This window comes from Diadema setosum, chromosome 19 (genome assembly GCF_964275005.1).
Source record: "Diadema setosum chromosome 19, eeDiaSeto1, whole genome shotgun sequence".
Lineage (NCBI taxonomy): Eukaryota > Metazoa > Echinodermata > Echinoidea > Diadematoida > Diadematidae > Diadema > Diadema setosum.
Window position 1 is genome coordinate 6,426,953 of NC_092703.1, and position 27,498 is coordinate 6,454,450.

The following is a 27,498-nucleotide window of genomic DNA, read 5'->3' on the forward strand; positions in this document are numbered from 1 at the left end:
TGGAAAGAGGAAACTTACCTGCAAAACTTTCTCCCAAAGCGACTTACAGTACTGCTTTAACAGTATTGAGCGTGTGTGCATCGAGGAGGATGCCTCATTAAAATAAAAGCTTCAATTTCAGTGGGAAAACAGAAATGTGGTGCCGAATGCCTCGTCTTTGGACTTTCGTTCTGTTCGCAGGGTGCACTTTCGCTCTGCTATTGGTCGTGTGGTACAATGAAGATTGGGATTACGGTCATGCCTCGCTGAATCACTTAGAAGTTTTGAATATTCAGCAAAAAGTTTTGAAGCATCGTCTGCAGGCAAACGATAAAACGCGTCAAAATGGAGGTAAGAGTCGTCTGCTTAACATTTCACTTGTGGTTGACGTGATGTGGGATGCTATAAATCTTCGTTAAGTACGCCGAAAATATAGTTTTTACAAGTAAATACGTCTTGCTTCATTGTGTGCTAGCTCGAACCTTTCCGTGCGCGGCCACGTACTATACTCCCCATCACGCTGCCTTTCCCTCTCCGGCTGACGTTGTCGTGCCCACCCAGCTCAGCCTTCCTCTTCGACCCCAACATACCGCGGGTGTGGGGTCTTCGGCCAGCACTTGCTTATTTTTCTTCTAATTCCCCGAAAAAAAAAATGGTCGTGGACAGAAATGTTAGTTTTGTTCTCTAGAATTCTAGTGTGTTATGATTGATTGACATCTAGCTGGAAGACTGTGTATTTGAGAAAAGATTTCTTTACTTAATTAAATTGAAAAAAAAAAAGAGCAGAATATTAACCGATCTATGGCGTGTGTGTGTGTGTATTTATATATAATATATATACATGTATATATATATGTATATGTATATATCTACATGTATATATATATATATATATGTATATATATATATATACCATCTGTGTCTTATACTCATTGACTTGATGTGGACGCTGGAGAAAAATATGATGGTATTTAGCGCTATCAGAGTGAGGAATGAGAAATGATGTTACATTGCATGGATTGAATTTATATGCATAACAATAATTTGGTAGAAGAATATGTGTGACAATAAATTGAACATTTCGATAGAGTATATCAAAATCATGTTGTTGAAACTCAGTAGGTCTAGATTGTCTAGATGAATTTCAATTGGAAAGAAAAGATAAGGCAGAAATGCAGATTCTTTTTAATCGATGAAACTAATGCAATGCATTGTGTGTGTGTTTTTGTTGTTTTTTTTTCCATTTTGTGAACCTTCTATTTTTTTTCTATTCTCTTATGTCTTGTAAAGTGGATTTAAGGAGTTACTGATACAAACAATGTAGATTTATGCGTTAATATGAATGAATCATGCATTTTTTTTTTTTATTTATGGATTTGTGAAGGTAAGATATGAAAGATTTTGAGTTCAGCAGAGGGATCTCTGTTTGGTGTCTCATGGATGAGACCTACCAATTCCACAGATTCCATGATATAAAGTTTATGAAAATCACCTAAGAAATTCAGTCCTATCCAGATATGGGCGTGGAGGATAAAAAGACACAATTCTGTCTATCAAATCATATTGACACACACACACTTATTTAGAAGCAAAGAACGACAACAACTACTCAAGCTAGCTGACTCGTACCACTTTGTGCATTGTGAAAAAAAGTCACATTCATGTAGACAAACAAGTCATTGTCATATATTGAGCCATTCTGTGTTTGTAGTTATTGTTATTATCAGATCATTGGTATTGTTATGAAATTGCTGCATGGTTGCTTAGTTATTGTCCACTACGAATTTTGTGGCTTCATGATGTAGTTGTATTTTTTGTGTGACTTGTCTGCTGAAAAGTCATTGAGACACTACCTACATTTACATGAATATAAATGCTTCTTTACTGCTTCCATTCCAAAGATTGTGAAGGTACTTATCCCAGCTGCAAATGTTCTGTTTCCCAAACTGTACTTGTCTCGAATTTTGTCGTCCCTGGTACAGGTCTTGTGTTTGAAGCGAACAAGAGTGTGTCTAAACAAGAGAGGAAGGAGGATTCCTACTCTGCATCCTCCAGTAACTTCTCCGACGACGACCTGATCGAGCAGGCCAGCGATCTAACGGGCGACAATGCTGGGGAAGTCCGGGTTTCCTCCTCCGTGGGCAAGGAGCCTGATGGTTCCGACGACGATGGCGATGACAATGACGAGGGTGGCAACAATGGCGCTGATGTCGAGTGGAGAAAAGCGGAGAGGGGCAGACCCCGGGAAACGGGTCGTAGAGATAGGCTCCCCATGGAAGATAGGACTCAAAAGGAGAACATCGCCCTCGATGACACATACTGGGATAGTGATGAAGTAGATGTGGAAAGGACATCAAGAGGTAAAAAGTCTCAATTTCTGCAAAACTGGGATGAATATGACCCAAATGGATGGCAGAAGCTGCATATGCTGGGAAGTGTGAGAGAAGCTGAGGTACGTCTGCACTCACTGTTTCTTATATAAAAGAACATCAAATTTCAGGTAAAAATTAGTATCTAGGTTGACCTTTGACACACACAATTTGTTGTATATTACAGGCACATTGTTGTACAACTTTTTTTTTTCATAATCCATTTGATGACATTTCAGAAAAAAAAAATTGGTATTTTTTTTTTTTTACATATATGTTTTCATGGGTATGCTAAAAAAAGACCCCACAAACAACTGATGCATCCCCCACCCAGTCATCCAAAACAAAGAAATTTCATTCCTTCGTTTGCTTTCATAATATAATCAAATGAGCAAACTCTTATAGTATAAAGATTTGTACATTGGCAATGTTTTAGTCTTGAGGCAAGGAAGGGTGGGGAATAGTAAATGTTGCTTTCAACTTGCTGAAATCTAGGGGGTATTTCTATTTAACCTTCAAGTTGCCAAATTTTTCACACTACCTTTTAATGGTCGTGTTGGTGTAGCTTTACACAACCTGGTGGTGCCTTGATTTAAAACAACAATATGCTGCTGGTTCAGCAATGGTGATAATGCCAGATTAGCCTAGGTGCTAAAAATTTTGAATTTGTTTGAGGTTTGGCAATTAAAGCACAGCAGTAATATACATGTATGTATATATATATATATATATATATATATATATATATATATATATATATATATGTATGTATATATATATATATATATATATATATATATATATATACATTATGTATATATATTATATTAATATAAAGTACTTTGATTATTTTTTCTTTGTTTATTTTTCATTCTATACTAGTATTTTGCTTTGCTTTTGAACCGCAAATTAAGACAATTAAATTATGAATGTGATGTACTTTCGTGGGCAAGATTACATGTAATTATCTGTCGAGCTTATTTTATTCAATAATGTATAACTATGTACCGGTATAACAAAACACAAAGGGAATACATGTGAGAATGAATCCTGTACAGTGATAGCTTTCAGTTATAGAGCTTATTTTTAGTCTACAGCTAAGCCAATGATGCATCAGTAAATAGATAAAGTTGAAAATGCATTAAATGCTCAGTATAGTATAATATGAAATTTCATCTTTATTTGTTTATTCATTTATTCATTTGTTCATTCTTTATCACTTTGAATCTTACGACATTCCATGGTGTTATTCACCCGATATTTTTGTGTCACTTTCATTGCTGGTAATAAAGACATAAAGTTCATGGCGTGAGCTTTTGAAGGAGATACCATAATGTACAATCAAGGAAGCAGGTGTTTGAACCTCTGTAAAACTTGAGGGGAATTGAAGGTGCATAGTCCCAGTAGTTGCTGTTGATGATACTGCCGATTACCGTTAGCATTGATACGAAGATTACCGAAGTTGAGCTGTCATCAAGAGTAAAGTGCGTAGGTGTTGCTAAGTAACGTTGCCTTCGTTGTCTTCTCTGCGCATCGCGCAATCTGTAGTAATGCCAGGGTGCGTGCATACAAAAGTGTATGTACTTCTTGATTATGACATCACAAAAGAAGTTTGCTGAAGCTGTCATCCCCCTCAGCCGAATCATGAGCCGAACTGTGATCGGACCACTGACTACAGTGAATCGGACTTCTTCGGACTCGGGGAAGTGGGCCACAGCGTAAGCGCTAAAGAGGAGTCGATAGCGTAGGTCTCTATAGGAAACTTGCGCTGTGCGCCCGCGTACGCATTTGACTAAACCACCGGGACCATGCACCTTTAAAACCAAACATATTTGTGGATTGAAAGAATGCAAGACTTTTAGTTGAGCACATCAGTGAAGTTTGAGGAAAATAAGGCAATCCATTCGAAGTTTTGAGTTTTTGAAGTTTCTGTGCCGGCCGTGCCGCCAGTGCTGGATGAGTTTATTACAGTTTGTGATGTCCCTGCAGCACAATGATATAAAGAAAGCACAAATAGTATACTTTCCCTTGAAGTGTTGTTACTAAAACATATGCTAAGGCAGGGTACTTCATAACTTTATTTTACCACTTGCCCAGTCGGGCAAGAAGATTTTCAAATTTGCTGCAAAAAACTTCCCCAAACAGTCATTTTACTTGCCTGAAAAAAAAAATCCAAAATATAGAGAAAAAATAAAGAAAATTGTGTGTTAGTCAAGGGCTTAATAAAACATACCAGGTACTTTTTGGAATGAACAACACACCTTGATTTGCAATGGACTAGCAAACTCTGTCTGATTAAGTGTTGCCATTGTATTGCATTGGGGCTTCTTCACATATCATAAGTGTTGGAAGATTGCTGAAATGAATCATAAAATATGTTGCATCACTAAACATCCATCATCTTTGGGCTTCTGTGTGGTTGACTTTGTGGGATTGTCAGGGGAATAATTTAAAAATGGTGGCTTCAAAACTTTTTGCTTGCCCAATTCAGGCAAGCATTTGTTCTCATTGTTCAAAAATACATGCCCGAATTTGATTTTTCCCTTGCCCTGAGCAATTGGGCAAGTGCTTATGTAGCACCCTGCTTGGGGGTATATTGTATCATTATTCCCCAGCTACTTTCTGAAAGCTCTAGGTAAGTCAAGAGCTGTCTCATGTTGCTAGAAAAGTGAAGATATGATGATTTTCTGTTTCCATATTTTTTTTATCGTCCATGCGTGATGTCACAAAAGGTTATAATCTTCTCTTCTCATCCAGCCATGGCAGTGCACACCAAAACTTGATAAAATTCACAACTTTTCAATCTTGAGATTGTCTGATTGTCCTCAAACTTTCCTTTACGCTGAATTCACTCAATTGGGCGGTGAGTTGGCTCAGTCGGTAACGCGTCTGCCTCACGATCACGCGGCCCGGGTTCGAACCCGAGTCTGGACTGAGCAATGTTGTGTGTTTAAGCATACCGTCCCCTCTAGCAAGAGGCAAAACACTCTGTCCCTCGGATAGGACATAAAATGGAGGTCCCGTGTGTGAGAGAGTAACAACTCATGCACGTAAAAGATCCCGCTTCATTCATTCATCGCAAAGAGCAGGGCGTTTAACCCGGTTAAGTGGTCCCACCTCACATCCAACTGGACCCCATGGAAGACCAGCTTAATGCAGCTGAATATGGGCTATCCAGCCAACTTCTCAGATGGAAAATGAACAAACAAACAAACAAACAATTAATGTACACACTGTCCAAAGTCCCTGGTACAGAAAGGGTTAAATTGGGATGACAGTTATTGAGATGCAGCATGCTGGCAAAATTTTAAATTGATATGAAAATTCAGGTGTATGGTCATTTCACATTTTTGAGGTGTTATTCATGTTGGGGTATCTGCCTTTTAAACCATCACATCTTGAAACTGTGTCAGGTCTTGAAACCATAATATCACGTTGTGAAACCAACTGAAACTCCATTGAAATCTTCTTACTTAGTTTAAGGTGTTTCACAAGGCCATTGCTACAAATGATTTCTTATCCAAAATTTGGAGGTCTGATACTTCCTTATGCAGTGTATGCAATAGGGAAGAGGATTCTATTCAGCACTTTTTAGTTTTCTGTTCCCATCTGCTCCCATCTGGTCCAGATTAGAGAGATATTTAAGCTCCAATCTAAAAGAGACATTAATGTTATCAGATTTTGAAAGACTATTTGGAGTCAACCATTCTCAACCTCACTCCTCTTATATCAATTTCTTGTTGCTCTGCACAAAATTTTTCATAAAAATCGCTGTAAATTCCAAAAGGTTAAACCCTCTTTCCTTTCACTAGTAGAGCAGATAAGCCGAAAAATTGTGCAAAATTTGACTAAAGCATAAAACTTTCACCAGTGTTAGTACATCTTATAAGATTCATTTTAAGATCAGGAGGTAAGTCTGAATTGGCCTCTGATGTCCTCCAAAGTTCAATGACCTCAAAATTTGATGAAAATAGATATTTTGCGCCATTGATGAATGTTAAAATGGTAATGATGTACTAAAAACTAATTTTTAGTTACATTGGAATTGTCTTCATGTTCCATAGAACCATGCCAGGTTTCTCCCTTTAACCTCTGATGACCTCAAGAGGTCAATGACCTCAAAATATCAGAATATTGATATTTTGTCATTCATTACTTATAAACACGGCAATGATGTACTAAATCCATGTTTGTTTGTTTTGGTTGTTTGTTTGTTTGTTTGTTTGTTTGTTTGTTTTGGGGTTTTTTTTTACAGTGGAAGTGCCTCAATGTTCCACCGATCCTTGACAGGTTTCAAGGATGGGTGGAACATTGAGGCAATTCCACTGTAAAAAAAAAGAGATCAACAGAGGTCAATGACCTCAAAATATCAGAATATTGATATTTGACGTATATTCAATGGTTACCTGTATACCTGGTGTGCAATCACGCTTTATGCTATTAGCATTTATGCTTTGACATCTAAGGACAATGTGAGGTCAGAATTTTAGAATATCAAAATTTGTGTAGGATTACAATTATTGATGTTTGGCTTCATTGGTTTAATCCTAAAAGTTTAATCATTTACAAATCACGTCATGACGTTATAATCAAAGCATGTATGCATATTCCACAGAGCATTGGTTCATAGTAAAAGGTCTCAGGAATGTGAGCGGTCAATTACTTCAGAAATGAAGCTTACGTGTCTTCAGTGATGGCAGTGACCTCAAATATCGTATGTCCCCCCCCCCCCCCCCCCCCGAAAAAAATTACAACGGGACCCTCCGCAATGATATCTTTAAAAATATTGAATCAATCTAAATACAAACTAGACCCGGAATTTGTCAAGACTGACAAATTAGGTGATCCGATTTTTTTTTTAATCAATGATTCGAGTCCTGATCACAATAGGCATGACCATAAGGTTTCATCCTTGTTTAGAGACATTGGCCGTGTGATATTTGGATTCTCATTTAGAAAAGGGAGTGAGACCTGCCATCTTTGGTACCGAATTCCGTATACACTAACGGAAATACAGAATGAAGTATATTTGACCTTTGACCTCACTTTGCACACCCAAAATGGCGTCTAAGCAAAAAGTGATTATTTTTTGAAATGATTCTTGTAACATGGTCTTTGCGTGTGCAAAATATGGGAAAGATAGGACATGTATTCACCAAGATACTGGATGAAACATTTATGACCTTTGACCCTAATTTACATACCCAAGATGGTGTCCGATCAAGTAGTTGTTATTTTATGAAATAATGTACGTGACATGTATTAAACATGTGCAAAATATGGGATTGATAGCCATTGTTGTTGTTCATCTATTGCACAGAAAGTAGAAAGAAAGAAAAATAAAGAAAAATTGTTATTTTATAGAAATTTGAAGGAGAAGCATAAAAAAATCAGAAAAAGATAAAGTAAGGGAAGGGAGATTAAGATTAACTAAAGAAAAAGAAGAAAAAAGTGTTTAAAAAAATTTTAAAAAATATTGGCAGGGGTGAGCCTCGAACCAGGGACCTTAGGATTACGAGTCGGATGCGCTACGCAATGACCTATTTCATTCTCCATAGGCCCTGTGTATTAAGCAAAATGACGCTGCATCGAAGCCTCGTGCCATTTTCAACCAAGTTTTTCGACGTGATGCCGACATCGTATGAAAAAATGGAGGGCACATTTACGATAGCCCAAAGTCTCAGCTACAACATACTAAAATCTGGGAGAAATTCACCGAAGCATAAGTGAGCTAGTGCTCGAAAAAGAGAGTCATGTCAATTTTCACTGCCAGAAAAACTGCTCTCCCATAGAGATAACACGTAAACTGGTCAAATTTGACAATATTACTTTCAATCCATTTTTACGAGGTGATGCCGTCATCCAATCAAAATGTTGTAATTATATTAATGAAAGATCATATAATAAGCTACAACATACTGAAATCTGGGTGTAAATTGGCAAAGGATAAGTGAGATACGCTTGATTGAACTTGAAATTTGATGACGTCATTTTGAAAATTTACTTTTTTTACTTTATTAAGATATTTGATATCTTTTAGTCATTTTTCCAGCATAGCCAGCCCATGAAATGACATGTACAACTCATCAGCTTTCAGAATATGTAAAGAAAATGGGGGGTCACCGTCCATCCTGACGAGTAAAATCGGATTTAAAATTGGCGTTTTTTTGGCATCGTTGCACTGTATATCGCCATTGACGCGCGCGCGGAATTTCAACTTTGACGGGCCCGTATGACGTCATATTGAGTCAGATTGACTTGAAACTTGGTAGAAATATTTCTTGACAATTCAGGCATCCGATAAATGTAAAAAAACGGGAAATTTCCATTGCATATGAGCTGTGTGTGCGAATATGTGCGCGCGCGTACGCGTCCGTCCAATTTTTTCAATTTTTCAAAAAATGCTCCAAATGGTCTGAAACGTGTGCAAAAAAAATTTGAGCTCGATTTGAGCATACAAATATTTCAACGCGCGCGTACGCGCACGTTTTAAGAGAAAATATGAATTTTGAGAACATGAGTAGAATGCGCATAACTTGAATTATATGTGACGTAAATTTCATTGCAAAATTCCATTCCATTAATGAGATATGAATGAAAATGTGTTTTCATATAATGACGTCATAGTGACGTCACGGTCGACTGATCACTATGATTTTACTTGCGCTGTCGTCTTTAGGACATGATACATACATGGTATAATTTTGATATTGATAGGAAAAGGACTTTCTGAGCTAATCGATGCACAACTTTTGGGGAGAAATAAGAAAAAGAAGAAGAAGAAGAAAGAATCCGTACAGAAACAGAAGGTGATCCGAGAGGATACTCGGATCACCTAATTCAGGGTATGAAACTATAACTCATTGCCCACATCTTACAGGAAACCCCATTCGATTTCCTTCAGTGGTCAAAGAGAAATGAGGCATTTTTTGTAGAGGATGTCAGGAATCTCTTCCCTCCAAGTTCTGTCTATTGTATTCACACACAAGATCATCGAAGTGCTGAACTTGGAAGAATCAAACTCATGACACTCTTTAAACAATCCACATTTCTCTGTGACCGCTTAACCAAATCGAATGGGGTTTACTTCAAAATAGAGCTAAAATTTTATATTTCAAGACCCTGGAGTAGCATTTAGACAAGTTAATCATATTGGGTGTTATCAATTCGAAAATCTGATTGTAATTTGTACATACTGTATAATATTTATGTTTGGGTTAGTTATGCAGCCTAGCTTGCATGAAATTATGTGCAACGATATCAAATTTGCACTGGACAAAATTTGTACGCTTAAACATGGAAAGTGGGGAGAGGAGTACCATATTTTGGGTTGATGCTTAATAGTATGTGAACAGGTATATGGCAAAGTCCCTTGAACTGGATGAAAGGGTGAAAGATGCTAACCAGAAAACAACAGGCCCACCTCATCAGGTGTACGTCACAAGTCAAACAACTCAAGAGTAGTACTGCCCATGAGTTACGCATCTCACGAGTCGTACATCCTGTGACCTAAACACTAGATGAACACGGTCCATGAGCTCGACATCAAATATAATAGGCCCACAAGCTGTGCGGTCCGCGAGCTCGACACTCGAGGAAAACTTGGCACGCGTTACGAGATTGATATCAGAGAGCTTAATCTATTCAGTGTATAGGTCTTGTGGACCCCCCCCCCCCCCATGTGTCAGACTCTTATGGGCCTGGTTTGCCTAAACTTAGTGTCAAGCTCATGGGCAATGCTACCTATAGTTTCGAGCTCGTTGGCTGTAGGCCTATGGTTCCGATGAATGACTCATGGTCCTGGAGCATACAGTGACGTCATGGAACATCTGAACACCATATCAAGTATACGTGTGTAATGATTATGTGTAATGATATGGGAAAATGCATAGAGAAATCAATATATATATATGTACATGTTTATGTATTTAACGTGGAATCAGTTCCCGTCTGTTGTCTTCATCAATCTTGCAATGTTGTTGTTCATTATATTCCCTCTCCATCACAAGTATAATATGGAACGTGTTGATTATTTCACGTGAAGTTGGTTTGATGTCAGAAAATGCAAGGCTGTATTGCAGATGGCCTATTGCAGGTGGCCTTCAATTTGTTTTTCACATTATATTGACATGTTTAACAGACTGTAACTCACCAAGATGCCCCTTGAAATGTTTTGAAAAACTTCTGCTTGATTTCACACGAGCAGATGATAATGTCTTTCTGCTATCATCGTGTGTGAAACAAAGTATTGTTTCTCTTGAAAAGATAGCGTGCCAATTAATCTGCAATTACTGTTGGTGCTCTATTTAAGACACTCCAACCCACCTCCAGCCTAGACATCCGTAGGCGTTGTGGTGGAGAGCGGGATCTCAACATCTCTCATGAAGCGAGACTTTTCTTTTCTTTTCTTTTCTTTTCTTTTCTTTTCTTTTCTTTTCTTTTCTTTTCTTTTCTTTTCTTTTCTTTTCCCCACTAACAATGTGAAACAAAGTATTGTTTCTCTTCAAAAGATAACGTGCCAATTAATCTGTACTAAGGTTGGTGCTCTAAACAAGACATTCCAACCCACCTCCAGCTTAGATATCCATAGGTATTGTGATGTAGACATGGTAGAGCGAGACTTTTCTTTTCTTTTCTTCTCTTTTCCCCACTAACAACTAAGTTTAGCAGGATTCGCACGTACTGTTTACACTTCCCATCACATGCTTTGAACATCGGGATTTTCATGTACACATTTTCCCTGGAATTTTGCCAAGAACTTTTCAACACAATACATGTTCAAAAGAAACCATTTGGTTCATACATAATTTGATTAGAGGGGCCTACTTATCACTGTCCACGTACTCGAACAGTTTTCGCTAAAGATGCAAGTATGTTTACAAGACTGCAAACAGTAGAATGAATTGCCCCTTAACAAATCATACTACATCTCTTGAAATGTCTTCAAATGTAAATTAAAGTCATTCCTCTTGAACGATTTCTCTTATATGTATGTATATATATATATACATTGTATATGAAGACAACTTCATTAGTGTGTAAGTTCCCAAAAGCTCCTTACGACTTTCTCCAAGCCGGCGACCATATTATTGTACTTGACTTAGATACATAGATATTGGATTTGTCATCACATTTACAGCTTGCCACTCTAAACAAGAGATTTCTCGGCTCAAACATGTTTTTTTTTTTGAGTGATTTGCTAACAAACTTCCTTTCCCTAAAGCATTTCGTTGGCTCAATCTTATACTGGAGTGTGGTGTTCACTAGAAATGAATTCCTTATTGGTGGGGCCAAGACTCCCCTCCCCTTAGCCCCATCGTCGGTACGGGACCAAGCAAAAATTTGCAAGGGAAGTGTAAAAATCCCTTTAGAGGGATGAATTCTGGCAGGAGGGTGACCTTCCAGCTCAAAAGATCATTTATGTTTGGGGATCAGAGGGTAAAAACACGCCATCATGTCATTCCCCGTAATGTGGTGCGGGACTTTGGGGATGAAGTGCCATTTGAACTGACCACTAGCGGGGAAAGTAGCCAATGTCTAACTTATAAATTCCTATGACCATAGACTTTTTGTGGGAGAGGAGGTTTCGACAAAAAATAGCTGGAAGGAAGATAACGATTTCATAAACTCCAAGAAGGGGAAAATACTGAGCATATTGACGTCACTGGGTGACTAGGAAAACGAATGCAGTGTTCTGTTTTCTTTTACTCTCTATTCTATTCTATTCTATTCTATTTTATTCTTTTCTATTCTATTCTATTCTATTCTATTCTATTCTATTCTATTCTATTCTATTCTATTCTATTCTATTCTATTCTATTCTATAAAATCTATTCTTTAATTTCTGTGCTAGTAGCCATCTGGGCTACAATTGTAAAACAGATATGTTTGTTTTGTATATCCTCTAAAGATCACCAGAGGTCAATGGTAGAGCCCTGTCTGTGCTCTTTGGAATATGAAGATAATTTCATTGTAAAACAGATATGCTTGTTTTGTACATGTTAACCATGTTTATCATTAACTAATGACACCACAGATCAATATTATGATATTTTGAGGTCATAAAAACCTCTAAAGGTCACCAGAGGTCAGAGGTAGAAACCTGTCTTTGCTCTTTGGACTATGAAGACAATTTCATTGTAAAACAGATATGCTTGTTTTGCACATCTTAACCATGTTTATCATTAACTAATAACATCACAGATCAATGTTATGGTATTTTGAGGTCATTGACCTCTAAAGGTCATCAGAGGTCAAAGGTAGACACCTGCCAATGCCCTGTGGAAACGGAAGATTTGTAGTACAAATGCATATTAGTGCAGTACCCGCTGCAAAGCAGTACCTGCTGCATGCTATAAGGATTAGAACCAACACTTGCTTTCGGGCGAAAGCTCGGTGGTCTAGTGGAGATGACGCCTGTCCGGTGATCAGGAGGTCGTAGGTTCAAATCCTGCTCGAGTATGTACGCCCATGATTTTTTATCATGGCTACTACTAAAACACTGATCAATTCAGTGCTTATTTACGTCGATGTAGGGCAATTTGTCAATCAGTTGCAAAAAAAACAGAGTATTACATTGCCTTAAAAATTGTAATCTTGGCATCTACTTTAGTAAGTTCATGTTTAATGTGTAAAGCCTTGTTTGATTTTATCAAATTATAATGCATGTACTGTTTTGTTCTTGATTGTATGTCATGTTTTTTCTTCAATAAAAACATAAAAAACTGATGTGAATAGATGTTGCAATCAAAAGGCAGATGGATGGCCTTGTAGAGGGAGAAAACTATGCAGACAGCAAGGATTTGAAAGTCACTCTGAAATCAACAGACTATGTTTTGACATATTCCCATCTTTTGGTATGAATCATCATTGAAAATGCTATCAGGCTGTCTCTGTTGGGGGCTATCTAATGACTTGCCAGCAAAGCAAAGTTCTATCATTCTTATTTCGTTACATCTTTTGGTTGTCTGTTTGTCCCGCCATCCATCTGTCTGTCCATATCACATATTTTATTCATAAATTAAAGAGACTGTACAGTTCTGGTTGAGGTGAGGATTTAGCTTTTAACGTTTTGTGAGATATTCAGAAGTCACTCTATGAGATGTCAAAGAGCATGCAATTCTAAGGGGAATCAAAAGTTTATGTGCTGAAAATCGGTTTTGAAATGGCTGAGATATCCAAAAACAAGGTGAAACAAAGAGATCGTAATAAAAGGCTTATCACTTTTTTGGATATCTCAGCCATTTGAAAACCAATTTTCATCAAATAAACTTTGAATCCCTCTTAAAATTACATGTTCTTTCATATTTCATAAGAGGTTACTCATTATCTCACTTAGGAATGTTATAAACCTGAATCCTCACCTCAACCAGTACTGTACAGTCCCTTTAAAGGGGGAAAACTGCTTAAAGGGATGGTGTACCGTTTCGATGGAGATGGGGCTTCAAGTTTGCAATGATTTTTGATGATGAGTTCTTGAGACATGAAAAACCTCTGATGAAATATGGAAGAGCATACAATTCTATGAGGAACTCAAAGTTTATTTGATGAAAAAAAAAATTAATTCCTCTTAGAATTGTACGCTCTTAAACATTTCATAAAATGGTTACTAAGTATCTCACAAAAAGTTAAAAGCTGAATCCTCACCTTGGCCAATTAAATACCATGTACTATACCATCTCTTTAGTGGATTGTGTTGGTACTTGGCCTCAGAGGTAAATTACATGAATTATTATTATTTTTTTTTTTTTTGTTTGAAAAGATTTTATTTTCTGCATTTCATATTTTCTTTCAGAATAACAAAAATAACAAAGGCAGGTTCAATTACACAAATACAATTCTGAAAATTATTGACATATTACATAGTATGTCATATTTTGTATGTAAAGACAAATGAAACGTTAAATAACATACAAAATGTTTATATGGCCAATAATGACTTAATTCACAGTACAATATATAATATATACATATGATGCAGAGGGCCGCCGTTATAAGCCGTGCTTGAGCAGACGGACAGCCAGAGTTAAATTACCATTTTTTATTGTAGTACTTGAACACTAATACAGATGGGCCATGTTAAAGTGCGTGTAAATCCAGTTTTATACAATTACTTGGTAAACAGGAGTGGTGCCTGTGAGTGCGTGTGCAGGTGAGTGCGTGTGCAGGTACATGAATTATTGATTGTTTGCTGGTCACATTTTGGCTAGGATCCTGATTACTGCCATATATGTGTAATATTCAGCAGAAAGTGGCATTTTCCAGTGGAAATTTTCATCTAGGAATGTCCAGTAGGAATTTGCTTAGGTCAGAAGGATCTAGGAATTACATATTCAGGTAATTCCATGGAAACAAAGTGGTAAAAGGTCAAGGTAACAGTTTACTCTTCACTTTAAAAAAATATAAATTATATTTTCTGGCTGTAACTTCAAATAGGAATGTCAAAAGGTATTAAGTTACAAAGTCATTTTAAATGCATAAAATGACAGCAATAAAGGATCAGTGGCCTGAACGTTTAGTGAAATTTAGTTCAGATGTATTAAAGGACAAGTTCACTTTTATTAACATAAGGATTGAGAGAATGTAGCAATATTAGTAGAACACATCATTGAAAGTTTGAGGAAAATCAGACAATCCATTCAAAAGTTATGAATTTTTGAAGTTTTTGTGCAGTTACCACTGGATGAGAAGACTACTGCAGTGTATAATGTCACATGCGTACAACAATATAAGGAAAATATAAAGAGAATTTCACAAAATTTCATCTTTTGAAAAAAGTACACATTCCCTTGACTCATTACTGACATATGTTATGGGTAATATTATTCCCACTGCCTTTAGAAAGAGGCAAGTCAAGTGCTCTTTTATTATGCGAAAAAAGTGAATATATGTTGAATTTTCTTTACATTTTCTTTATACTGTTGTACTCATATGACATCACAAGCCTTAGTAGTCTCCTCATCCAGCGGTTCCAAGACAAAAATTTTAAAAATTCATAACTTTTGCATCGATTGTCCAATTTTCCTCAAACTTTCACTGATGTGTTCTACTAATATTGCTGCATTCTCTCAATCCTTATGTTTATGAAGGTGAACTTGTCCTTTAAATTTCTAGTCATGGAATGACTTTCAGGGGCGGCACAGCGGTGGGGGCCGTGGGGGCTCAGGCCCCCACACTTTATTCAGTTCAGTTCAGTTCAGTTTTTATTTCTGCATTTCAAAATCAATACAAATCCACAAATCAACAAAATACTTACATAGTCATTTACACAGCTAATATTCGTAACGTTTGGATCTTACATACATTTTTTTTTTTTTTTTTTCAAGAACGAATATCATGTATGAAAGGAAGCAATTGGAAATGATAAAAATGAAATGCAGGGGACCATCATCATAAGCTAAGCTTGACGAGGAAGATGGCCCCAGGTAAAGAGATACATAAAGAAAATCTTGCCACTCACTGAGTGGGGGGTAATTGTGCAAAGGGCACAACGAAGAGATACATAAAGAAAATCTTGCCACTCACTGAGTGGGAAGTAAATTGTGCGAAGGGCGTGCGGTGCAGTGCGGTGTGCATTGTGTTGGGATGAATCTTGGTTTGTACGTTGAGTGTTATTTTGTGTATCAGTGTGATGAGGTGAATATTACTTCAGTTATGGCCGTGAACTCATTGTTTAGGGTGTTTGTTGACCAGGTGGTATGAATATTTTTATGTGTCAGAAGTATACTGGATTATGAGGGTGTTTTTTAGTTCTCGTTTAAAAATGTTCAACGACGTACGTTGTTTTAAATTAGGGGGTAAAGAATTCCAAATATCTGGTCCATTGTGCTTTAAAGATTTTTGAGCTAAAATGATTCTGGGGTTTTCGAGATGGTAATCGGACGACTGACGTGTTGGATATGAATGAACGGTGAAATTTGGAGTGAAGAAGCCATCAAAAATTTTTGGAAGACAATTAAATGTATATTTATACATAAAAACAGCAGTTTGAAAGGTGTGAAGATCCTCAATTTTCAATGTTTTTAGTTGATGAAATAGGGGATTGGATGGGGATAAGTAACGGGAATTGGTAATCAAACGTACAGCACGTTTTTGGAGAGTAAGAATTGGATTAATTTTAGTTGAGCCACAGTTTCCCCAAACGATATTGCAGTATGTGATATGTGGTAAGATCAATGCATTGTATAGAATAGTCAGGGAATTTTGAGAAATGAAGTTTTTCAGTCGATATAAAATTCCTACAGTTCTTGAGACAGACGTGTGGATATTATGAATGTGATCGTTCCAAGTTAAACTCGAGTCAATTGTGATTCCTAAAAATTTAGTAGATCTTACTTCAGTTAAAGATAATCCATCAATATTGATATTATAACTGCTGTTAATGTTCTGTGAAGCAGTAGGTTTGAAACGTATAAAATTTGTTTTAGAGACATTAAGGGATAATTTATTACATATAAACCATCGGGAGACTTTGTCTATTTCCGTGTTCAGAGTATTAAACAGTGTTTCGAGGTTCTCATGGGAGTAAAAAATATTAGTATCATCCGCAAAAAGTATAAATTTAAGAGTTTTTGATGTATTTATTATATCATTAATATATACAAGGAACAGTAGGGGGCCAAGAATTGATCCCTGGGGAACACCACATACAATATTAGAATTCGGAGATTTAGATGACTTAAATAGTACATATTGCTTTCTGTTGGATAAATAATCAATAATCCAAGAAAGTGCTAAACCACGAATACCATATCTTTTTAATTTGTAAATTAATATATCATGATCTATGGTATCAAAAGCCTTTGATAAATCCATGAAAATTCCTATAAAATGTTTTTTATTTGCAAAAGATTCAGTAATCTTATCTAACAATTGAATTATAGCTAAATCGGTGGAATGGCCCTTTCTAAATCCAAACTGATTAGGTATAAGTAGGTCATTTACATGAAGAAAAATGTACAGGCGTTTATGAATAATTTTTTCCAGAATTTTAGAAATACTAGGTAATAACGATATTGGTCTATAATTTGTTAAAAGAGAAGGGTCGTCTTTTCTTTTGAAAATTGGAACTACTTTCGCAATCTTTAATGAGTTCGGGCATATTCCAGAAGACAGTGAAAGATTGAAAATGTAAGATAAAGGTGTGGTTATTTGTTTGATGATTTTCTTCAGTATATAAACACTTATTTCATCATGGCCACTAGATCTACTTGGCTTTAATCTGTTAACAATCTCCAGTATTTCTTCCTCATCTGTTGGGGTAAAGAAAAGGGATTTGTCGCAGTTTGGTGGAAGAAATTCAGTAAAGTTTGAATGAACATGTTTGTTTTTTATTTTTGAAGCTAATTGGGGGCCAATATTTACGAAGTATGAGTTAAAAGCATCAGATATTTCATCAGGGTTTATGAGTTCTTTGTTGTCATTATAAAAAACGGACGATGTTTCCTTATTATTTTTACCTGTTATTTCATATATAGTTTCCCATAAACCATTTACGTTATCCTTTTGATTATCAAACTTATCGGAATAATACATTTTACGAGAAATACGAATCAAATTACTGAGTATATTTCTATACTTTTTGTAATCTGTAAAATGTTTTGTATTGTGGGTAATAATCGCCAGTTTATACAATTTATTACGGGTTTTTATTGAATTGATGATTCCCTTTGTAATCCAGGGATGTTTGTTCTTTCTGCGTGTTTTTTTCTTAACTAAAGGAATGTTTTTTCGATAATAATATAAAAGTTTATCTAAGAAAATATCATAAGCTTTATCGGCGTTATTTTGAAGATACACTTCTTGCCATTCTTCCTTCACTAAATCAAGATTAAGTAATTCAATATTCTCGTCTGATTCTTTTCTGTACATTATCGGCCTGGGTTTTGAAATACTTTTGACGTTTTCAGAATAACGAAGAATAATAAATATCGGTAAATGATCAGATATATCATAATATAAGATACCATTAATGAATTTATTTACAGAAAAGTTATTAGAAAAAATATTATCCAACAAGGTTTTAGATGTTTGGGATATTCTTGTTGGGTTATCAATATGGGAATGGAAAGCATATGAAAAAAGAATAGTTTTTAATTTTACCGCTAAAGTATCTATTTTCGTCATGTCAATATTATAGTCGCCCATAATATAAATTTCCTTATTTTCTTGTGTAATCGTGTTGAGGCATTCATCAAAATTTTCTAAAAACATTTCAGTTTTATGATTTGGTGGCCTGTATATAACACCAATTATCTTATTTTTCATTTTATCATTAATGATTTCCACAAACAGGCTTTCACAACCTTCAATATCAATATCAGTTCTTATTTTTACTCGCAATTCGTTATATATATATAGGGCTACCCCTCCCCCTCTACCTCTCTTACGATCAGAGCGAAATATTTTATATCTATCAAGGCTAAACAAATTTGGAGACATGTGCCCTAGCCAAGTTTCAGTTATACCGATTGCGGAAAAGGGAAAATTTTGTAAAGAAAGAAGGAGTAATTCAAATGAATCAAAATTTTTGTTTAAGCTTCTAGCATTCCAGTGGAATAAGCTAAAATCTTTAATGGGGTTATAATTAGTGTCATCATTCCTATTTGTGGAATTGCTACAGGAATTATTAACATGACTTGCAGTGGAATCAAGTGAAGATTGGAACATATTATTGAAATCCGAAATAGTGTAGTATTTACTGTGATTACTTATGATACCCTGGTCAGGATGATCGTTGTTATGAGTCATGAGGATTTGAGTGCAAAGTTGAGAATGGTTGTTCTGGGGCCATGTATTTTGTGTAGTACGTTGCAATGTCTGTGCGTGAATGTAAATGTGAGTGTGTGCATGTGTGGGGGTGTGCAGTGCATGTGCGTTGATAATAACAATAATGATACTGATACATTTTTACGTTATACAATAGAACAAATATTACATCATATAGTCTCGCTAAATTTATGTCTACAAAAGTAAATGGAATCCTCCTACACTTAACGTTGGTGAGGTAAATTCGTATGCGTAATATGAAATAACAATGGTTATAAAAGAAGACAAGGCGCTTCTATGGTAATAACAGAAATATAATTACTCCAATAATAGCATACGAACGAGGTGTTCTAACAGTTAAGGTAAAAAAAAAAAATTAGATTGGTTGTTTAACAGAGTCATGCTGACAAGCCCCTTCGAACGTCTATGCATTTACGTAGAGATAGTTTGTGAAGGTGAGACATGAAAGAGGAATGTACATCTGGAGAAAAATTCTTGTGTCAAACTACAATGAAAGGGTTCACAAGTTTACAAGAGTGCAAACGGAACATTCTTGAGTGATTTATAACTGTGCACGGACACAGTCTTGACAAAAATAAAGAATTTTTATGTTATACAATAGAACAAATGTTACATCATGTAGTCTCGCTAAATTTATGTCTACAAAAGTAAATGGAATCCTCCTACACTTAACGTTGGTGAGGTAAATTCGTATGCGTAATATGAAATAACAGTGATTATAAAAGAAGACAAGGCGCTTATATGGTAATAACAAAAATAGAATTACTCCAATAATAGTATACGAACGAGGTGTTCTAACAGTTAAGGTAAAAAAATTAGATTGGTTGTTTAACAGAGTCATGCTGACAAGCCCCTTCGAACGTCTATGCATTTACGTAGAGATAGTTTGTGAAGGTGAGACATGAAGGAGGAATGTACATCTGGAGGAAAATTCTTGTGTCAAACTACAATGAAAGGGTTCACAAGTTTACAAGAGTGCAAACGGGACATTCTTGAGTGATTTATAACTGTGTACGGACACTGTCTTGACAAAAATATAAAAAAAAATTCATTCTGTATACATTATCTACTGGTAGTTTAGGAAAATCCAGACCAATTGAATTTGTCCCGATCGTCAAAAACATCAGCCGTTTGTTTATCTTATACAAAATTTTTAGAATCTGATTTAAATGTAAGCTGGTATGTTGTTTAATTCGTCAGAAGCGGAAATAAATGATACTCTGCTGATCAATAGTGCTCTACGGGGAAGAAGTTCAGTTTAAACAAAAAAAAAAAAAAAAAAAAAAAAAAAAAAAAAAAAAAAAAAAAAACCAAGATGTGGCCAACTGATGTCATTGTCAATATCAAGGTTGAAAGGTAAGTACAGTTTAGGTATAATCAGATATGCACGTAAATAGAAAGTCTTTCCGGTAATGCAGCGGCGCCGGCAGGGCCCGGCATTCGGACGAAAGGGTCATAACAAGATTAAAAAAAAGAATATCTCAGTTGCTATTACTGAGTCATGCTGCTTAACCCCTGCCAACGACTGTGCACTAACGGAGAGAAACTTTGTGCAAAGTTCATGCATTCTAAGTAGTAATATGACAATAATAAAATTATATTTCATTAAATCCAAATGGAATGATGTGGTGGGTGTAAATCCACGAAGACCTCTTTAAGAAAGAGAAAAGAAATGTGTTAATTTTGGTTTTGCCCCTTTGACTTTGATTTGTTTTACGGGGGGGGGGGGAAACAAAGCAACGATAAAAGAAAGCTCTTCCACATAATAAAGACATTCGTCGTGGATTTGTGCTCAAACATGCGACAAATGATATAAAACGTTGTTCGTTGTACATGATTTTCTGCGTATTTCGTTGGTATACTGTACTCCCTTTGGCTATGTCATTTTAATGGCATTCCAAGATATAAGTGCATAATGTATCTATATAAATGTACACAATAAGATTTGTATTATATTGGTACATTGTTGGAGAACACAGTAAGATTTGTTTATGTTTATATATTGCAGATGTATCAGCATGATTACAACGTCATACTGTGTTGGGGAGGTCAATAAATTAATGTATACGGCAATTTTGAGTGAATACCTCGTTTTTTAACAATATTGAGTACAGACATAATCATACAGTAATCTACAAGAGTAACAGGGAGTTCTGCCACAATAAAAAAAAAAAAGAAGCAGTATGCACGTTTTGACAAAATGGGTCCTATTGGGCAGGACAATAGCATCCTTTACAATAATATCATTGTCTATTAAGGTAAAGTTTATCACGTCAATTGACCAGATCATGCAGTACGATCTAATTTAAGGTCATTACAGCATTGATTTGTTTTACGGGGGGGGGGGGGGGGGGGGAAACAAAGCAACGATAAAAGAAAGCTCTTCCACATAATAAAGACATTCGTCGTGGATTTGTGCTCAAACATGCGACAAATGATATAAAACGTTGTTCGTTGTACATGATTTTCTGCGTATTTCGTTGGTATACTGTACTCCCTTTGGCTATGTCATTTTAATAGCATTCCAAGATATAAGTGCATAATGTATATAAATATACACAATAAGATTTGTATTATATTGGTACATTGCTGGAGAACACAGTAAGATTTGTTTATGTTTATATATTGCAGATGTATCAGCATGATTACTACGTCATACTGTGTTGGGGAGGTCAATAAATTAATGTATACGGCAATTTTGAGTGTATACCTCGCTTTTTAACAATATTGAGTACAGGCATAATCATACAGTAATCTACAAGAGTAACAGGGAGTTCTGCCACAATAAAAAAGAAGAAGAAAAAAAAAAAGCAGTATGCACGTTTTGACAAAATGGGTCCTATTGGGCAGGACAATAGCATCCTTTACAATAATATCATTGTCTATTAAGGTAAAGTTTATCACATCAATTGACCAGATCATGCAGTACGATCTAATTTAAGGTCATTACAGCATTTTGGTAACTATACACAATGATCTATACATATGTTGAGCTTTTTTATCGTAGTGAAATTGTACGGTGTGTTAGTTGTCTTATATAAATGCATATTTAAATAATAATTACGATTGTTTTCAGTCTTCGGTCTTATATCACGAAATTACATCGTAGTATAGGCATCTATAAATGTCACAAGTAAATGTATCAATTGCAGTATGTGCACCATACAAAGGAATACATAAGGTGTCATCACTTTGGGCCCCCACACTTTTTTTAACCCGGAAGTACGTAAGAGGCACTGCAATGGGAGGGGAGAGAATGAGCTGAGGACCCTTTTTTTTTTTTACTTCTCAGCTGTAGAAACCCGGAAGTGGACGGGGAGAGATGAGCTGAGGACCTTTTTTTTTTTTTTTTTTTTTTTTTTTGTTAGCTCATGAAACCCGGCAGTGGGCCCCCACACTTTTGAAAACAGTGCGCCGGCCCTGACTTTCACAGTATAATCCTTTGATGATATACTGTGACCGAGTACACTATCAAAGGATTATACTGCAGACCATTCCAAATGCAAACAAAATGCACTTCCTGTAAATCATGATATCAGTCCATGGCACCTTGCAGAATGTCGGAAACACTCTGAGATTACAATGACACAGTTGTCACTGCATATCTTATCTTGCCTGCGAGACACACACCAGTGCAAATGCTGATGCAGCTATGTACAGGACAGACATTTCCATTTTAAAACTACGGAGGTATCTTTCTACCTCCAGGTTTCAACCCGTACTGTACTTGTGGTGCTGATTAGCACCCATCATTGAAGTGCTTTGGTAGCCAATATTGGCACAAGATGTCTGGAAATTGATTGTCAAAGAATACCTAGCACGTAATCCCCTAATCACTGACATGATGTCACCTCGGCCTTCCTGTGGAGTGGTGCCCATTTTCACTGAAGGCCTGTTCACACAGCTCCCATTTGTCATCATTATTTTGGGGTGTGATTTGAATCGCTATGCAAAAGAAAAAAAAAAAGGATTTGTTTTTTTTAATGTGTGTGGACATAGTAATCACAACACTAATAGTGAAATTCAAATACCAATCTGCACACCACTAGAAGTGTGATTTAGCTGAAACAGTATGCTTTTTTCTGAATAGTTGTGATTATTTATAGTGCGAAGTGTGTGTGTGAACATTGTGTCAATTTTTTTTTTTTACATCCCATAATCCACAGAAATATAAAGGAAAATATTTACCATGTCTGTATAGTATTGCTGGTGAAGAAAGCATTGAGTTGCTGTAGTTATTTTACTTCACTTTAGCCTGTTCCTTAGTTCTTAGCTATTGAGTGCTGTACATAGTCAATGAAAGACACCATTATTTTTCATTTAGATACAATTTCTGCTATTATTCTTCTCTGCCTTATATGAATGTCACACCGTATCAGCTGATCATGAAAAAAAAAGACAATAAAAATCCCATTGCATTGTAAGTGCTCAATAATCTTTCACTAAATCAAATATTTTACAAACAAAATATAGAAACTGTTGAGGCAGGTGCATGCCTTTCTCCTTCGAATAGTTTCTGCAATAAGTTATCAGAATTGATACTGTATACACAATTATGTTGTACATAGTATTCAATGCATAATGCACACAGAAGAACTATGTCTCATATGTTACTTATCCTGTATATACATAAATTATCATACATGGTTTTGTAAAGCAATTAAATTTCCAACTTCTTGTAGTTATATATTGTAGTTATGTATCAATAGTTGTGGCCTTGATGACATTTTCTCTCATATACTGTATGTCAATATGATTTCATTTTTAATTTCAGCTCAAAATTGCAATTACGACAATGAAATTATAGAGAGTGTTATTGGACCTTGACAGTTGTAAGTACTCATCCTAATTGCTTTTATTCATCACCATTTCCCTCAAAAGCCTACACTTCCAATCGAAGTACTCTGGGGTAGAACAAGATATTGTCTGGTAGGATGCACATGATCAAGCACCAACACAGAACTGTTGTAATACCAGGGTATTAAAGGGAATCTGTAGTTCTCTCATATGACTGCAGAAACTGTCGATATTTGCTCTAAAATAGAAACCTATCTATATTAAAAGAAATGTGTGAAGTAACACTGTGATAACATGATTTTAGTTGGGTAACAATGAGATTGTGAAACATTACCCAAAGAGGTAGCCAGAAGTATTGTAATCTTGGAGCATATCATACCCAAACATGGTTGCTACGTGATGTTTTATGATTGATTATAGTACATTGATTGTATTATATAGGGCCATAACCAGGGGCAGATCTAGGAATTCTGTAAAGGGAAGGTGCCTTTACAAATTTAAAAGGGGGGGGGGTGCATGCACCCCCATTTTTTCTTTTTATTTCTTTTGTTGTAACAAAATATAAAGTAAAGGGGATGCACCCGGTGCACCCCCTCTGGATCTACCACTGATACCAGTTAATCCCATTAATTGAGAGTGAATTGCTTACAGCTGAATTGTTAGCTGCATGAACTTCAATGCTAATGCAAGGGCATAATTTGATCACCTCACAGTAGTAATGTTCTACCAATCCACTTCTGAATGGAGAGGGCACTTCAGGAATGAAAGTTGTAGCAAATGATTTAAAAATTATTTTACACCTTGATCTAAAAATACTCCTAAACAACTCATCATCTTGACAAATCACATCAGCCAGACAAGTTTCCTTTTAGAGCCTTTCAATATATTGCAAGCAAATTAGATAAATTTTGAGCCCTTTTGATATGTTTATGTCATAATTATGAACTGTGCAACAAGTCACAGATTTTCTCCTCTTATTTAGAATCCAATTAGTTGTAACTCTTTAATGAGCATGAGACTTTCAGTTTGTCTACTCAAATCACTATACTGGGGATATTCTTAACATTTTGCAGTCCCCCAGCAAAAATGCTGTTCTAACAAAGCAGGCAATATGTTTTTCTGTATTCTAATTGTCCATCAAAACAATATTAATTCAATGCAGGATGATCTTTTTTTTTTATTTAAGGGAAGTTTTTCCAGAGATGAACATAGTTCTTTGATGTTTTTTTGACATTTTATGAGCAGGACTTTACTGTAAAACATATTTTCACGGCATGGAATTTTCGCGAGCTGGCTCTAACTTTCAATGTCTATAGTGTAGACAAGAACTTTCATGTGCATTTTAATTTTGCGAATCTTGGCTCTCGCAGAATTCACAAAATTAAAATGCAAGGAAACGTGAACATTCCTCATTTTACAGTATATCTCTGACTTGTTTTTTGACATTTTGACAGGCACAAGAGGGAGAGGCAGTGGTCTACAACCGAGTTGGGAAGTGCGGCAGTCGTTCAGTCATCACAGTCATGCGGGAACTTGCCTTGAAGAATAAGTTCCACTTTGTGTCATCGCTGGTGTACAACAAGACCAGAATTTCCCCAGTGCATGAGGTATGTTGAGTTGGACTTTTTCCAAAGTGTCGTCTGACGAGAATGGCAATGATCTAGAGATTAAAGAGAGTGAGGCTTAAAGGGACTGTACAGTACTGGTTAAGATGACGATTCAGCTTGTAACGTTTTGCGAGATATTGAGAAAACACTGTATGAAATGTTAGGGAGCATACAATTCTAAGGGGAATCAAAAGTTTATTTGATAAAATTGGTTTTGAAATGACTGAGATATCTAAAAACAAGGTAAAACAAAGATCCTAAAAAGTTGTGGCCTGTCAATTTTATTAGGATCGCTTTTTTGGATATCTCAGCCATTTCAAGACCAATTTTCATTAAATGAATGTTGACTCCTTCTTGAAATTACATGCTCTTTCATAATTCATAAGAGGTTTCTCATAATGTCACGAAAAAAAAAATGTTATAAACCTGAATCCTCACCTCAACCAGTACTGTACAGTCTCTTTAAAATTTCTCTCTCTTTAAAATCACCTTGTACAGTATCCCAAACCTCTCACCACTGCTTTTTTTAAACCCAAAGCAGCTTTAGACATGGTGGTATTGGTTAGAAAGCATACAATTAAATTAGAAAGCAAAGAGCAAGGCACATTTGTTTCTTTGTTTTTAAAGGGACTGTACAGTACTGGTTGAGGTAAGGGATTCATGTTTTGAACATTTCTAAGTGAGATAATGAGAAACCTCTTATGAAATATGAAAGAGCATGTAATTTTAAGAAGGATTCAATGTTTATTTGATGAAAATTGGTCTTGAAATGGCTGAGATATCCAAAAAAGTGATAATAATAAAAGGCGACAGGCCACAACTTTATTAGGATCTCTTTGTTTCACCTTGTTTTTGGACATCTCAGCCATTTCAAAACCGATTTTCATCAAATAAACTTTTGATACCCTTTAGAATTGCATGCTCTTTGACATCTAATAGAGTGGTTTCTGAATATCTCAGCCATTTCAAGACCAATTTTCATTAAATGAATGTTGACTCCTTCTTGAAATTACATGCTCTTTCATAATTCATAAGAGGTTTCTCATAATGTCACGAAAAAAAAATGTTATAAACCTGAATCCTCACCTCAACCAGTACTGTACAGTCTCTTTAAAATTTCTCTCTCTTTAAAATCACCTTGTACAGTATCCCAAACCTCTCACCACTGCTTTTTTTAAACCCAAAGCAGCTTTAGACATGGTGGTATTGGTTAGAAAGCATACAATTAAATTAGAAAGCAAAGAGCAAGGCACATTTGTTTCTTTGTTTTTAAAGGGACTGTACAGTACTGGTTGAGGTAAGGGATTCATGTTTTGAACATTTCTAAGTGAGATAATGAGAAACCTCTTATGAAATATGAAAGAGCATGTAATTTTAAGAAGGATTCAATGTTTATTTGATGAAAATTGGTTTTGAAATGGCTGAGATATCCAAAAAAGTGATAATAATAAAAGGCGACAGGCCACAACTTTATTAGGATCTCTTTGTTTCACCTTGTTTTTGGACATCTCAGCCATTTCAAAACCGATTTTCATCAAATAAACTTTTGATACCCTTTAGAATTGCATGCTCTTTGACATCTAATAGAGTGGTTTCTGAATATCTCAGCCATTTCAAGACCAATTTTCATTAAATGAATGTTGACTCCTTCTTGAAATTACATGCTCTTTCATAATTCATAAGAGGTTTCTCATAATGTCACGAAAAAAAAAATGTTATAAACCTGAATCCTCACCTCAACCAGTACTGTACAGTCTCTTTAAAATTTCTCTCTCTTTAAAATCACCTTGTACAGTATCCCAAACCTCTCACCACTGCTTTTTTTAAACCCAAAGCAGCTTTAGACATGGTGGTATTGGTTAGAAAGCATACAATTAAATTAGAAAGCAAAGAGCAAGGCACATTTGTTTCTTTGTTTTTAAAGGGACTGTACAGTACTGGTTGAGGTAAGGGATTCA

General features: G+C 35.8%; 1 protein-coding gene across 1 annotated transcript in view; it reads left to right on the forward strand.

Annotated features, from left to right (window-relative positions):
* LOC140242952 (uronyl 2-sulfotransferase-like) overlaps nt 1–27,498 on the forward strand; it is a 64,158-nt gene that overhangs the window by 15,988 nt on the left and 20,672 nt on the right. Inside the window, exons 2-3 of the mRNA XM_072322696.1 lie at nt 1,962–2,431; nt 25,388–25,540. Of these exons, the coding sequence (XP_072178797.1) occupies nt 1,962–2,431; nt 25,388–25,540 (623 nt within the window). The remainder of the gene's footprint in view (nt 1–1,961; nt 2,432–25,387; nt 25,541–27,498) is intronic.